Below are 14,987 nucleotides of genomic sequence, written 5' to 3' on the forward strand. Positions count from 1 at the left end.
AGAGCTGCGGGAATGCGGGTGGGCAGGACGGATCTTTTCTAATTGTTTCCTCTGTCTCAGATGAAGGACAGACCTTTGACTCAACCTTTCTGCAGGGAGCTTGAAAAGCCCAGGATTGAATTAGTTAGCACACAGTGGCAGGCACCCACACGCACAAGCTTTTTGACTTACAAGCAGCAAGTTTGACATGGGCTGTGCACTGAGACGAGCCCACACCTGTGTCCACCTCCTACTGCACCTTTCACCCCCTCACTCCCCTGGGCTGTTGGGCTTTGGCTGCTGGAAATACATATGGAAGAAATATCAAAGCTTTGGCTCGTCTTTCGCTCATCTCTGGCTCGTCTTTCGCTCATCTCTGGCTCGTCTAGCTCGTCTCTGGCTTGTCTTGGCTTCATAAATGTGTCTCTTTTTAATTACCTTTATTATTTTCTGTTACTATTATTACTTGCACGATGGGAACCACTACATGTTACATTACATGTCGTTAACATACATGTTACTATGAGTTACATGTTTAAAACATTTACCCCAAATATGTGACCAATAAAAGCCTTTGAACTTTGAACTTGAACAAATGGCTGCATCATCTTCCTTGTTGTTCATGTTAAACATACAATGCATGAAGCACTGTTCTGACAGCATGATTCATGGGTGATTAGGGCCACTTGAATGTAGACATCACTGCTGATTTGCAACTGTTTTGTGTCCCGCTAAAGGACAAACACGTCCTGGCTGTGGTGGCTATCGAGAAGATGTTGGAGAAATTTAAGAAGAGCAATGAGCTCTTGGAGCTCATCCTGAAGGGTCTGAACGAGTATCTGGAGAAGAAGAGGCTTTTCTTCCCACGGTTCTTCTTCCTGTCCAATGACGAGCTGCTAGAGATCCTTTCTGAGACCAAGGATCCGACCAGGTATGGGGGCGGGGCGCTGAGACGACCAACGATCCCAGTTGGGTGAACTGGAAATAGCTGCATGGGTCTTGCAATAATCAGTGGCAGTTCCATTGGGCCAGTATGAAATTTTTTTTTTCATATTCAAATTAATTTGATAACATGTCCTAGATTGCCTATAGTGTAATAATTTCCAATGGTGAATGCAGTCCAATAACAATCCTCCATTTCGGGGTAAAATTATTAAAACTTTTTTTAAATGGCAGAGAAATCAGTCCATCTTGACTTTATTTATAGCCCAGGAAAGATCAGGTTTATCTGGCAGTTTTGACTTCTTACAATTACAAACTTTTATTTTCATTAATCGGTCTGCTCTTTATAAATTGTGATATAATTGGAGTAGGATGACTAGATATGTGAGATTCAATTCAGCATCTGCCTTTTTGGTAGATATTTACACTATTTTGCCAAAATTATTCGCTCACCCAGTTTATTGAAATCAGATGTTCCAATCACTTCAATGGCCACAGGTGTATACAATTAAGCACCTAGGCATTCAGACTGTTTTTACAAACACTTGTGAAAGAATGGGTAACTCCGTGAATTCCAGCATGGAACTGTGATAGGATGCCACTTGTGCAACAAATACAGTCGTGAAATTTCCTCAATACTAAACAGTCACACAGTCCACAGTCAACTGTCAGCTGTATTATAAGAAAATGGAAGTGTTTGGAACGACGTGATAGGCCATGTAAACTGATGGAGCGGGGTCAGCGGATGCTGAATCGCATAGTGCAAAGAGGTCGCCAACTATCTGCAGATTCAATTACTACAGACATCCAAATTCATGTGGCCTTCAGATTGTGCCAAGTGTAAAGTTTGGTGGAGGGGGGATTATGGTGTGGGGTTGTTTTTCAGGAGCTGGGCTTGGCCCCTTAGTTCCAGTGAAAGATACTTTGAATGCTTCAGCATACCAAGACATTTTGGACAATTCCATGCTCCCAACTGTGTGGGAACAGTTTAGAGTTGATCCCTTCCGCTTCCAACATGACTGTGCACTAGTGCACAAAGCAAAGTCCATAAAGACATGGATAGCAGAGTCTGGTGTGGATGAACTTTACTGTCCTGCACAGAGTCCTGACCTCAACCCGATAGAACACCTTTGGGATGAATTAGAGCAGAGACTGAGAGCCAGGCCTTCTCGTCCAACATCAGTATGTGACCTCACAAATGAGCTTCTGGAAGAATGGTCAAATATCCCCATAAACACACTCCTAAACCTTGTGGACAGCCTTCCCAGAAGAGTTGAAGCTGTTCTAGCTGCAAAGGGTGGACCAACGTCATATTGAACCCTATGTATTAGAAATGGGGTCACTTAAGCTCATATGTGAGTCAAGGAAGGTGAGCGAATACTTTTGCCAATATAGCGTACATAATAACGGTGAGGCAGGGTAATGTCTACTGTGCAGAGTTACAGTTGTTTATTCCCTCTATGGCTGATGTGCTGGTGTAACTGGGTGGGTGTGGAACCTGTGTGAGTGCATCACTAATAGAAGAGCACACCCATCACCCAAGACTGACTGGTTTATGCCTTTTACTAATTTGCATATGAGCAGAAGCTCAGGCAGCGTGGCACTCTGAAAGAGGTCCTGATAGATGACACAGCTCCAGCGTGGGCTTTTAAAGGATTCCATTTGGACCAGGAAGCATGCTGCACTAGCCAAACGTTGGAGGGGACAGCACAGTGTCCAGGGAAGCAGATGGATTATAGTCACTAACTAGCCTCACCCATCCAACAGGTGGTTCTCAGTAATAAAGTTGGTGATAATTTTCCAATCACTCCAGGAGAGATGCAACCAGTAAGGCTCTATGTAAAAGCTTGGCTTCAGATGGTTCGCCTCAACTGGGCCGACATGTGGAGTTGGAGCCATCTGGGGCTTTGCAGTCCTGCTCCTGACTATCAAACACGGCTAAATGAGCCTGTGGTCTGCGTGTGCCATCTTCCCGTAAGCAACTGGTGCAATGCTGACGAGTCTCACTGAAATAAAGTGATTCGATTGGAGGATCATCTCTGAAATCCACATGAGAAAATATTGGAATCGGACACGCAAAAGGTTACAATCACATCTTTGGTATTATGGGCTGGCTCATTGTTTGAATGTCAAATATTTGGTTAAGGTAGTCAAACATAGTCACGAAGCCGAAATCCAGCCAGCTGGCTATTTCAAAGTAGCCATTTCATTTGACATATATGTCAATACCACCCCCACCTCCCCAGAGTGGAACTGTGTACCGACCTAAACGGTTTGGCCACGCAGCACCACAATAACATTTTTTCCCCCTGATTTTGCTTTGGTGTCATAGTGAAAACGCGGCACTGTTCCCAGAGCAGTCTCCAGCGTTTGGAAAGCCCTCGACTAATGTTAGCTCAGATAAATACACACTTGAAGCACTCATCAGTGCCAGGTAGCAACCTACAGCAGCAGGAGTCAGCCAACAATTCGCTCAGAAGGCAAAGACGATTAAATCTCCCAGAATGCAGCAGTCATGGTTTTTTTTTCTTTTCTCCAGCAGCCTACTTTTAGGGAATCTGCTGAAGCACAGCCAACAGGATATTAAAGTTACGCGGCCCGTTGTGCCTTCACCGACGGCGAGTTAAGCAGAACCTATTTCTCCACTGCCCATGCCGAGAGTCCTGGCCAGTACCAGAGGAGCAAGGACATGTAAAAAGCAATTTAGCCGTGCCCGGCCTTGGCAAACTCATTTTGAGCCTCTGAAAATCCTGTACTTACTGTGGGGAATTTAATTATAGAATCTCTTCTTCTCCCTATGACATTCTGGCCTACTTCCTCTGCCGAGTCTCCCCTGAGCGGAGCCCTGGCTGATAAGCAAGGCTTGTCTTATTCCACCCAAGGTATTTGTTTAATAATGAATGTGTGTGCAGACAAAGGGACTTTTGCCTCCACAAATCTTGTATTCGCTTGGTTAAGCTCGTCTCTCTCTCCTCCTCTCTCTTTTCTTTCTAGAACTCTCAATTGTGTGCTCTTTCTCTCATTCTGCCTTTCTTGTGCTCATTCATCTTTTTTGCTCCTTTTTCCTCTTTCTCTCTCTCTCTCTCTCTCTCTCTCTCTCTCTCTCTCTCTCACACACACACACACACACACACACACACACACACACACAAACACACACACACACACATTATCTCTTTGTCCTCCCTACTGTCATTGCATCTGAGAATTTCATTGGACTTGTACATCTGGTCCCGGTCTTTACAGAGAGCAGAATTTTGAGAAGTACCTCTGAGTGTGGCTCATTATGCCAACGGGTGGGTCGGATCCCGCAGACTGAAGCAGGAAGCTGAGCTAAAATGGGATGAAAGTTGATGAGACACAGGCTTTTAGGTTTCTGTAAAAGTAAGATGGCCCATCTATCTGAACGCGTGTGCTTTTCCTTAGGGAGGTGATGGAGTTGCATTAGGTTACCAGATTGCTTAGTATTTTACAGATGGAACCATTTGCTGTGAATATTCAAACTTGATAAATCCTCCCAGAGTAGATTTCCTCTATCCTTTTTTCATTTTTGAACTTTTGTATGCCTTTCCTATAAAACCACCTGTGTCCATGTGGAAGTTAATAATAAGGAACTTGTAATTATGTCTAATAGAACTGCTCTTTTACACAGGGACACAGAACAAGCGCCCTGGGGCCTCCCTGTGTTTGGGGGGAGGAGAAGCTCGGAGCTCCATCCCTTTCAGACCTGTGATGTTTTCTTTTTGTGCCCCAGGGTGCAGCCCCATCTGAAGAAGTGCTTTGAGGGAGTAGCCAGCGTGGCGTTCACAGACGTGCTGGACATCACACACATGAAGAGCAGTGAGGGGGAGGTGGTGGCTCTCCTGGACATCATCTCCACCTCCAAAGCGCGTGGCCAAGTGGAGAAGTGGCTCCTGGAGCTTGAGAACACCATGCTGAGGTCCTTGCACAAGGTGCTAGATGTAGCCCACTTCACAACTGGTTCATACCGGATTAGTTTACACTTGCAGAACTAAACTTGTTGATATGGAAAAAAAAAGGTTCCTATTATAATTATGCTGAGCATAATTCAGCTGACTGAGCACAGTTTGCTGCAGAGAGGTCAAAGTAACTGGTTAAAGGGTTTAAGTTAATTAGATGTCTTTTTCAAAGTAATTTCACTTTGTGTGTGCTTGAAACTTGTTTGTGTTCACAACAGCTGCATAAATGAAAAGAAAAAAAAAACCCAACAGACTCTTAACTTTTTTCCAGTCTTTTAAATAGACTGTGTTCCACGTTGGGTCCACAATGCAACAGCACGGCACTTTCACCCGTAGCCCTTGACAGGAGGCTGGCTGCAGTCTCACCTGCCGAGTGTTTGAGGGGGTCCAGGCATGGACGTAATTTTGATTTCAAAGTGGGGGGGACATGGATTCGTCGCTATTTAAATATTTGGTTTTAACCGTAAAAACTGGGGGGGACCAAAGCCGGCTTTTGAAAAAGTGGGGGGGACATGTCCCCCCCGTCCCCCCCCAAAATTACGTCCGTGGGTCCAGGTGTTCTCCAGGTCATACACTCGGGGTCCTTGCAGTGCGTCATTAAGGACGCCGTGTCCAGACTCATTCTGTTGTGATCAGACTTGGTGGGAAGCGAGCACTGGGCTGTTGAAGCACTTCAGAATTCAGACTGTAGTACCTATTTACTTACGTGGTTTCCCACTGAAAAAATGCTTCTGACTTTGAGCTGCAGTAGTTCACTCAAAGCATAATATCATCAGCTTCACATGATTATTGGACCAATAAGTAGAACAAAATTTAGGTAAACATCTATGAAAACGAAGATGGAGCTTCAGATGAAAGTAGTGTGTCTCCCTTAATGGATGGTTAAAGTACTTTCTGTCTCAGACATGTGACCAGCATCATGACAGTCGTGGGCCTGTGTGTTTGCAGCAGTGTTGCAGTACTATTATAGTCCGAATTAACCCAGAATCTTGGATGAATCTCTGAATAATGACTCAAGGTGGCATTTTAATATTTCCAGCTCCTAGCCTGAAGCATGTATTTACAATAATTCTGATATGATTTGGACAAGGCAAACATCCGGGTGAAACAGGGGAGGAATCACCATTTTTCATAATTGGCTGAGGCTTATCACACAGACAGTCTGATGCCTTGAACATTTTTGAAGACTCTGAGCCATCACAGATGCATAATTTCTCCTTCTTATCTGTGGAACGGCACTTTTCCATTTGGCTTTAGTCACATTAATCATGGTTGATTTGATCTTATTTGATAGCGTGCCCTTGTGTTGACATTTTTTTATGCCACAAGATTCATAGGTAACTTTTTTTTTTTAAAGATATGTCTTCATATCTTGCCCCGAGCCATCAATACGAGTCAACCATCTCTCTGAATGGCTTCTTTCCTGGTGGTCACTGGTGTGCAGGTGATAGGGGAGGCGATCCGGGCGTACCCCGAAGACCAGAGGGTCAACTGGGTGAGGGCGTGGCCCGGCCAGACGGTGCTCTGTGTCTCACAGGTGTACTGGACCCAACACATTCACCACGCCATCGCAGAAGGACCTCAGGTCTGTGCCTCTCGCTACTTAACGCTGCTGTAAACGCTAGACTACGGCAGTTTGTCAGGTGGCGACTTACAAGCAGAGTGTTTTGAGTCAGTCTTTTTCATCCATGTCTAATCTGCTTGCTGCTAGCTGACTTAACGTGCACAAAAGCAGACCTTTTTGTTTGGTAAAACATAGCACCCAGAGTCTTTATATTCAGAGTTGATGTAAAATGGGTCAGTAAATCAGAGTGCTTTTCAAGGACATTTCACCAAGTCCTTAATGTAGTTTTCATTCCGTCTTTTGAGTCAAGATGTTATGGAGTTGTTTATTGCCATTTGGCATTCACAAACATTAAAAAGCCTAAGTGCTTAGAGCAACTTTATCAAAACAGAGCATTTGCAAGAATGGCTTACCTCCATTGCTACAGGGAGAACAAACAGCTCTCTAATGTTTCGTTAAAATGAACGTTTTGTAAATTTTGTTAATTTATTGATTCAACTTTTTGCCATTTCATGCATCACATGTAAAATGACTAATAGCAGTCAGAAATATTGCAGATTTATGTGGTGAGTTTCACACCATCATTATTTAAACTAGAATTACTGTACAACAGACAATTATTGGAATTGAATACTTTAGCTTGAATACCAGACATTCTGAGACACTGCCCACATACCACAGATGGTCTGCCTTCCACTGCACTGCACATACATGTTCACTGGATTAAAATATGTCCCTTAGCCTTAGACAAAACCACATCGTGTTAAGCTCCGCCCCTTTGCTGCCATAGCTTAGCCTTTCTCTGCAAGACCACCGCCCGCCGCTGTAAATGGACGGGTCTGCTCCTGTGCCTCCCAGGCGCTTGAAGAATACTTGCGTCAGAACAACGCTCAGATCGATGACATCGTGACGCTGGTGCGTGGGAGGCTGTCCAAACAGAACCGCGTGACCCTGGGAGCTCTGGTGGTGCTGGACGTGCACGCTCGAGATGTTCTGGCCTTGCTGGTCCAGAAGGGCGTGGACGATGAGAACAACTTCGAGTGGCTCAGCCAACTGCGCTACTACTGGATTGTAAGTATGAACGTGTGTCTGTGTCATTGTCTGTGTGTGTGTGTGCACCTGTGTGTGTGTGCACCTGCATGTGTGCATGTGTACCTGTGTGTGTGTATCTGTCCTTGCATTTGGTAACCATGTACTGACATGCATCTTGTTGTTATCTTTTTTCTATATAGCTTGAATAACCGTTTGGTGTTTTTTTCTCCACTTTTCCTTCCACTCACATTATCAGTTCTTTCATTACGCCCAGTAAAAACACAAGCACAGCTACACATGCTTGAGCCTGGAGATTAAAGAGGCCATACGGAACCCTCAAGATAACTTCCTCACGCATTATTCATAACACAGAAGTCAAATACATACGATATAAATTATGCTCAAGTTACTTAAACTGGCTAATGAATGGAGATCAGAAGGGGATAATTTCAATAAACACAAGAAGAAGATTCATTATGATAATCAGAGTTGTCTCAAGTAAAGATAAACACTGAACGTTCCTCTTTGCCAAATCCGATCAATTTAAAGTTGCCACAGGAAATAGATTTTCCTCCTCTCAGTCTCTAATCCTGTCTCACTAATATCAAAGTGTGTGAACCTTTGATCCTTTAAAAAAAAATTTTAACCTGTCTTTGTTGTGTAGGAGAACCAGCTTCAGACGAAGATGATTAATGCAGGCCTGGCGTATGGTTACGAGTACCTGGGTAACACACCGCGTCTGGTCATCACGCCCCTTACTGATCGCTGCTACAGGTCCGCGCAGATGTTACCTGTCAAATTTGGCTTGAGCTCTAATATATATTAAATGTCTTGGTTTAATTCTCTGAGTCCCATACTGTGAAATAACAGGACTGTCTGCACCTTCTGATAAGGCATGGCACCAATACTTCCAGTTTAATGGTCTAAATAAATGACCCAAAATAAAACCACCATATTGAATACTGCCTGTCAGGTAGGACATATTGAATACTGCCTGTCAGGTAGGCCATATTGAATACTGCCTGTCAGGTAGGCCATATTGAATACTGCCTGTCAGGTAGGACATATTGAATACTGCCTGTCAGGTAGGCCATATTGAATACTGCCTGTCAGGTAGGCCACATTGAATACTGCCTGTCAGGTAGGCCATATTGAATACTGCCTGTCAGGTAGGCCATATTGAATACTGCCTGTCAGGTAGGCCATATTGAATACTGCCTGTCAGGTAGGCCATATTGAATACTGCCTGTCAGGTAGGGCATATTGAATACTGCCTGTCAGGTAGGACATATTGAATACTGCCTGTCAGGTAGGGCATATTGAATACTGCCTGTCAGGAAGGACATATTGAATACTGCCTGTCAGGTAGGGCATATTGTCATCCTATAAGTATGCAACAACAATATTTATTTGAAAATCACAGACAATGTATAATGGCCATACGCAATATGGACAAATTTACACCTGACGCTGACGTGACTGAATCTCTTCTTTTAATATTGTGTATCATAAGGTGAGCACCTCAGAGATCAGGCTTTTAGCTGTATCTGCATAATTTAGGAACTCTGAATGATCAAACACTCAAAGGCGGGTTGTAGCGTCTCCGCTGGGACCACTTTGCTTGGTCTGGGTTCTGTTTGCAGAGCTGGACTGCTTCTCTCTCCTCATGTCTGCCATCATGCGCCTGTCTCCCTGCCCAGAACTCTGTTTGGAGCACTGCACCTTCACCTGGGAGGGGCTCCCGAAGGACCCGCAGGCACAGGGAAGACCGAGACCACCAAAGATCTGGCCAAAGCCGTCGCCAAACAGTGCGTGGTCTTCAACTGCTCCGATGGCCTCGACTACATAGCTCTGGGAAAATTTTTCAAGGTTAGATTTGCAACTGCCTCAGAGTAGTTAACGATTTACCTGATGTTTTCACTTTCTATTGTAAGTTGATTTTTTTGTGGTTGAATTCTCCGAATGCCTTCTTTATGGGAATCAACAACTAATTAATTAAGATGATGAAACTCCCATGAGCAACTACCTGACCGAATGAATCACATTCATTCTCTAAATTAGTTGCTCTGGCTTTTGTTATAAAAGTTTTCTTTGGCTTGAATATAAATCTGTGATAAAAAAGGTACCTTTCAATGTCTTTTTCCCTTTTGTACCCAACAAATTATGTTTAGTATTCTGTATTCAGCTGTAGTTCTTTGAAAAAGACATTACTTACTTACATTACATTTTTTTATCGAATGAAGTGCCTGAAATGGTTGATAAGGAAATTAAAGTCAAGCCTGTTAAATAACGTAAGTGGAGGTCGTGACTAGCGGTCGTCAATGGCAGCCAGGTCCAGAGAAACATGTTTGTGCTGTGTGTCTCACTCGTGCCATGACGTACTTCAGCTCAGACACCGAACAGACTGAAACGCCCGGAAAGAGCAGAACCGGTTGCCATGGCAACAGAAATTCTGCGAGTCCGTCTCCTCGATGCTCGACATTATATGCAGCAACGTTGAACTCCAGGTGAACAGTGTGGCGTAAAAGTCCTCACTGAGGTCTGGGCTCTTACTTCGGTCTCTAATAGGGCTTGATCGTTTTTGGAATATTTATGTAGGTTTTTTTTTTTTTTTTTTGCTTCATCTGTACACACTAAAGAGTTGAGCAGGATGTGAAGAGGCGTAATAACAGAGCCCTGATCCCTGGTGCCTGGTCCCTGATCCTGATCCTGATCTTGATCCCTGGTCCCTGATCACTGGACCCTGGTCCCTGATCTTGATCCCTGGTCCCTGATTCTGATCCCTGATCTTGATCCCTGATCCTGATCCCTGGTCCCTGATCCTGGTCCCTGATATTGATCCCTGATCCTGGTCCCTGATCCCTGATCCTGGTCCCTGATCCTGATCCCTGATCTTGATCCCTGGTCCCTGATCCCTGATTCTGATCCCTGATCTTGATCCCTGATCCTGGTCCCGGATCCCTGATCCTGGTCCCTGATCCCTGATCCTGGTCCCTGATCCTGGTCCCTGATCCTGGTCCCTGATCCTGATCCCTGATCCCGCTCCTCCGGAGTCTGCTCTGCCCTCAGAGCCAGGGCACCTAGGGGTGGGGACAGAGCCAGTGTCCTGACAAACCCAAACCACAATCCACCAAGAAAACACGTTGAGTTTACATCTGTAGTGTTTACGTAAGTCCAGCTGCACACAGATGAGGAGCTGACATTGGTCTAATACTCTGTGGTCACCCCGAAATGATCATATCTGGTGAGGATGCAAACGGAGGGTTTTGTGAGTGTAGATCTATGGGAAACCCTCCCCAGTGCCCCCAGTGTCCTCCTATTCTCTGATTCATGTTTCATTTGTTTTTGTTGTTTTCGTAGGGTCTGCTATCATGTGGTGCGTGGGCATGTTTTGACGAGTTCAACCGTATCGACCTGGAAGTGCTGTCAGTGGTGGCACAGCAAATCCTCACCATTCAGAGAGGTGTGTGTGTGTGTGTGTGTGTGTGTGTGTGTGTGTGTGTGTGTGTGTGTGTGTGTGTGTGTGTGTGTGTGTGTGTGTGCTTGTGCTCTCCAGAAGGGCTTGTCTGAAATAAGAGTGAATGAACTAATACAGAAAAGCTCAATTACATATGCCATGTATTATAGAACAGCAGTAGAACAGTGTGTCTGTATATTCCACTAATCAGTATTCACAGATTTACATTAATGTCTTTGCCTCTGTTTGAGCCTCTTTTATCTCAACTGTGCCCCAACAACTTGACATTCCCAAACTGTTGTTGGATTAAACAACTGTAGAGCTTGCAGGTCTTCAGGCCCCTGCTGTGACCTGTTTCCTCTGTGCTATATGGAGTTCTAACCAAATCAAAGTCTTAAGAGTTTAGTGAGAACTAATTCGACCTGACCATGAAAACCCTAACTCCCCGAGTCTCATTCACTGATCTGTAACAACTTGGTGACTTTACACCTCTGTTATAAGGAGCGATATGAACGACAACAATAAATGCTCGTGTTGCCAGTTAGCGTGCTAATTAGCTCCTCTAGCGCTTGTTCTGTGTCCATTTCGTTTCATTTAATCACGTTAGCATGCGTGACTTACGCCCCGTGGAAGGTACCAAAGCTTAAAGGAAGGTTTGACACGACCCTGAGGGCGGGTCGGGTTACCCGGGGCGTTTGACACGTCCCTGAGGGCGGGTCGGGTTACCCGGGGCGTTTGACACGTCCCTGAGTGGGCGGGTCGGGTTACCCGGGGCGTTTGACACGTCCCTGAGGGCGGGTTGGGTTACCCGGGGCTCCTCTGCGCTTCCACAGGTATTGCAGCCCACGCAGAGATGCTGCTGTTTGAGGGTACGGAGCTGAAGCTGAATCCCACCTGCGCTGTCTTCATCACCATGAACCCTGGCTACGCCGGCCGCTCAGAGCTGCCCGACAACCTCAAGGTCCCGCACCTCTTCCCTTTATAGCACACGTACATTAGATTAGCTTTGCCAGACGGGATCACATTACACTACTGAAGGATGCTGCTGATTTGGGATATTAATAGCTAAGCGTCAAGTAAAAATGGATTTTAAGTCACAGTGGAAATGTTGCGTTGTGATGACCTTTGGCCAGTTTTCAGTGCTGATTGGACAATGCAGTGTTCATGTCATGTTCTACAGACAGCTAAGACCAAACGAACATTTGTAATAGACCTAAATGGTGTAGGGTTGGAGAGGAAAGATTAGAGCAGGCTTTGTCCCTGCAATGGTATCGATCCTCTTTGGATGTCTACATGGATAAAAAATAGCACTCAGTGTATAATTGTGACGTCTCTTGTCTCTTTCACCAACGTGTCTCTCGTGTCTTCTGCTAGGCCCTGTTCCGAACCGTGGCCATGATGGTCCCGGACTACGCCCTGATCGCCGAGATCGTGCTGTACTCCTGTGGCTTTATCACAGCCCGTCCACTTTCAGTGAAGATCGTGGCCACGTACAGGCTGTGCTCCGAGCAGCTGTCTTCCCAGAGTCACTACGACTACGGCATGAGGGCAGTCAAATCTGTGCTGACCGCAGCAGGCAACCTGAAGGTAACCCCGCCACACCTGACCCTAATCCTAACATTACCCCTGACCTAACCTAACCCTGAATCTGACCCTAACTCTGACCCTGACCCCGACCCTAACCCTGACCCTGACCCTGACCCTAACCCTAACTCTGACCCTGACCCCGACCCTAACCCTAACCCTGACCCCGACCCTAACCCTAACCCTGACCCTAACCCTGACTCTGACCCCGACCCCGACCCTGACCCTGACTCTGACCCTGACCTGCAATCCCCCCAAGTGCACATGCTCCCCAGCTTGGCCTTCAGTGCTTTAAAGCTTTTACTGAGAACTCCAAACCCTTTGGCATTCACAGAGGCCCTGCATTTACAGATATAGTATTTAAGGGATTTAGTCATCTCTAAAGAAGAATAGTTTAATGAATGTTTTCATTTTAACTCCAGGTTCTTGATGGTTTCTCCGCATTAAAATGCACCAGCAACTGTCCTCCAAAGTCACCAGGCATTTTCTAATTTACATTCCTTCCACAGGGCCTCTGCCATTCCTTCTACACATCGCTTGTTAAAGATAAGCACTAAAACTATGAAAAGATGACTGGGTTATTAACATGATTCCATGCTGAAAACATGAGAGAAATTTAGCATTTCAAAGACATCAAATTATAAAAAAAAAATCTTTATAAAAGAAACTTATAAATGCATGAGATACAGGCTTGCTTACATTTAGGACAGCACCGCCTATATGTCATCAGTTCCCATAAATGAGGTTCATCTGAAATACATATGACACGCACATTGTTCCGACCAGTATTACCAGTGCAAACCATTATGATCTCACAGTAATTATTTGGTATTTATAAATGGGTTTTTAAATGAAATGAAAATGAAAAATACTACATACACACGTACGTATTCAGCCCCTCCAGATTAAGACTTGTAGCACCACGTATAGCTGCTATATCAACCTTACGTCTGTTGGCGTACGTCTCTATCAGCATGGCACACTGGGGTGCTCTATGCCCATTCTTCCTGGCATATTCTGCTTGTCCAGGTTTTTTTTTTAATTCTTGAATGGATTGAGATCTGGACTTTGACCTGTCTATTCTAGAGAACTCACCTTTTTGTTGTTCAAGCTCTCCGGTGTTCCTGTAGCCTTGGGATCATTGTTCTGCTGAGAAGTCTCTCAAGCTTTAGTTTTTGAGCAGTGAAACCGGTTGTTTTTCTCCCGGGTTGTCAGTCTCTCCCTTTCTTTGGCTTCATTGTTCCATCCTTCGGTTTTAACAAAATGCCCCCTCCCCCAGACCCCAGGAATGGTGTATGACGAGGAAAGGGCAATGTTAGGTTTTTGTGTCGCACATGACATTTCAAAAACTGGTCCTTAAAGCTCCATTTATGTCTTATCATGTCTCACTAGCTAATGCTAGTAAATCATCCACCAGAGCCATTTGCTTGAGTTTCGCATCTTCTTGCCAGTGTTACAGTATTAACTTGGAGCATTTAGACCACAAGATCTGAATACGTTTTCAACATTTTCCCGGTTAGTAATTTTTTCAAGGGATATTTCAAAGGTAACTTTTTTAAATTGAATATGGCATATCATAAAATATCACTGGAATCCTGACAAACCAAAGTGTAATTGGAATGCAGATGAATCTGCTAACTTTGAGTGATTTGATGACAGCTGACAGCACTTCTGTTCTGGTTCTGGATTTGCAAGAACATGTCAACTAATGCGAGACAGCATTCTCAGCATCCTCCACAATAATCCAACATCAGAAACTGGTTCCTGTGGTCTCCCCTCTTCTCCGCAGCCCACGTTATCAGTAGGGTTCATGGACTTGAGTTTGAACCATCAACGCTTCATTATGTGGTTTGCAGTGAAGCGTTTTTTGTTCCTCAGTCACTAACCAACTAGAAAGTCTAATCAGAACCAATCTATTACCCTTTGGACCAAAACCACCTCATAGAGCCCAGTTTTAATCAAAGTAGCAGAGATGGATAATGCCCTTGACCCTTGAGATTTTGAGAGCAGTAGACACTTTCTCCTGGCAAGCCTTCCAAATAGCGTGTTGGCATGGTAGTTGTATCTGATTGTTTTGGAAATTTGCTGGCCCCAGGATGCAACCAACCCTGCAATTATCCAAGTGTGATCCATGGAGAAGGTTTTCCTCTTCGCAAGAAAGCAAATACACTTCAGTCCTTTTTCAAGCAGGGTTCATTATAGCTCCAGGTGTTGGAAACTTTTTAATTATTGCACTAATAGTGGAGGTGGGTATTTTCAGGAGGTTATTTTTAGAGTCGTTTCTAAAGGACCACGACCTCTTGTCTAATTTCATTTATGTATCTTAAGTGATCATGCTTATATTCAAAGGTTAATTTAACATGTATACATATCTATACCAGAGCGTGCTTAAAAATATATTACTTTAGGAGTTCCAACATTTGTGACTTTTTGAGAACTTATTTTCTTT

General features: G+C 44.6%; 1 protein-coding gene across 3 annotated transcripts in view; it reads left to right on the forward strand.

Annotated features, from left to right (window-relative positions):
• Positions 1-14,987, forward strand: part of dnah7 (dynein, axonemal, heavy chain 7) — a 113,487-nt gene that overhangs the window by 17,291 nt on the left and 81,209 nt on the right. For all 3 annotated transcript variants that reach the window (XM_076998363.1, XM_076998362.1, XM_076998364.1), the window contains 9 exons: positions 717-910; positions 4,676-4,874; positions 6,346-6,486; positions 7,324-7,536; positions 8,162-8,271; positions 9,198-9,366; positions 10,858-10,960; positions 11,788-11,915; positions 12,329-12,541. In XM_076998363.1, the coding sequence (XP_076854478.1) occupies positions 717-910; positions 4,676-4,874; positions 6,346-6,486; positions 7,324-7,536; positions 8,162-8,271; positions 9,198-9,366; positions 10,858-10,960; positions 11,788-11,915; positions 12,329-12,541 (1,470 nt within the window). The remainder of the gene's footprint in view (positions 1-716; positions 911-4,675; positions 4,875-6,345; positions 6,487-7,323; positions 7,537-8,161; positions 8,272-9,197; positions 9,367-10,857; positions 10,961-11,787; positions 11,916-12,328; positions 12,542-14,987) is intronic.

Source organism: Brachyhypopomus gauderio, chromosome 3, assembly GCF_052324685.1.
Source record: "Brachyhypopomus gauderio isolate BG-103 chromosome 3, BGAUD_0.2, whole genome shotgun sequence".
Classification (NCBI taxonomy): Eukaryota; Metazoa; Chordata; class Actinopteri; order Gymnotiformes; family Hypopomidae; genus Brachyhypopomus; species Brachyhypopomus gauderio.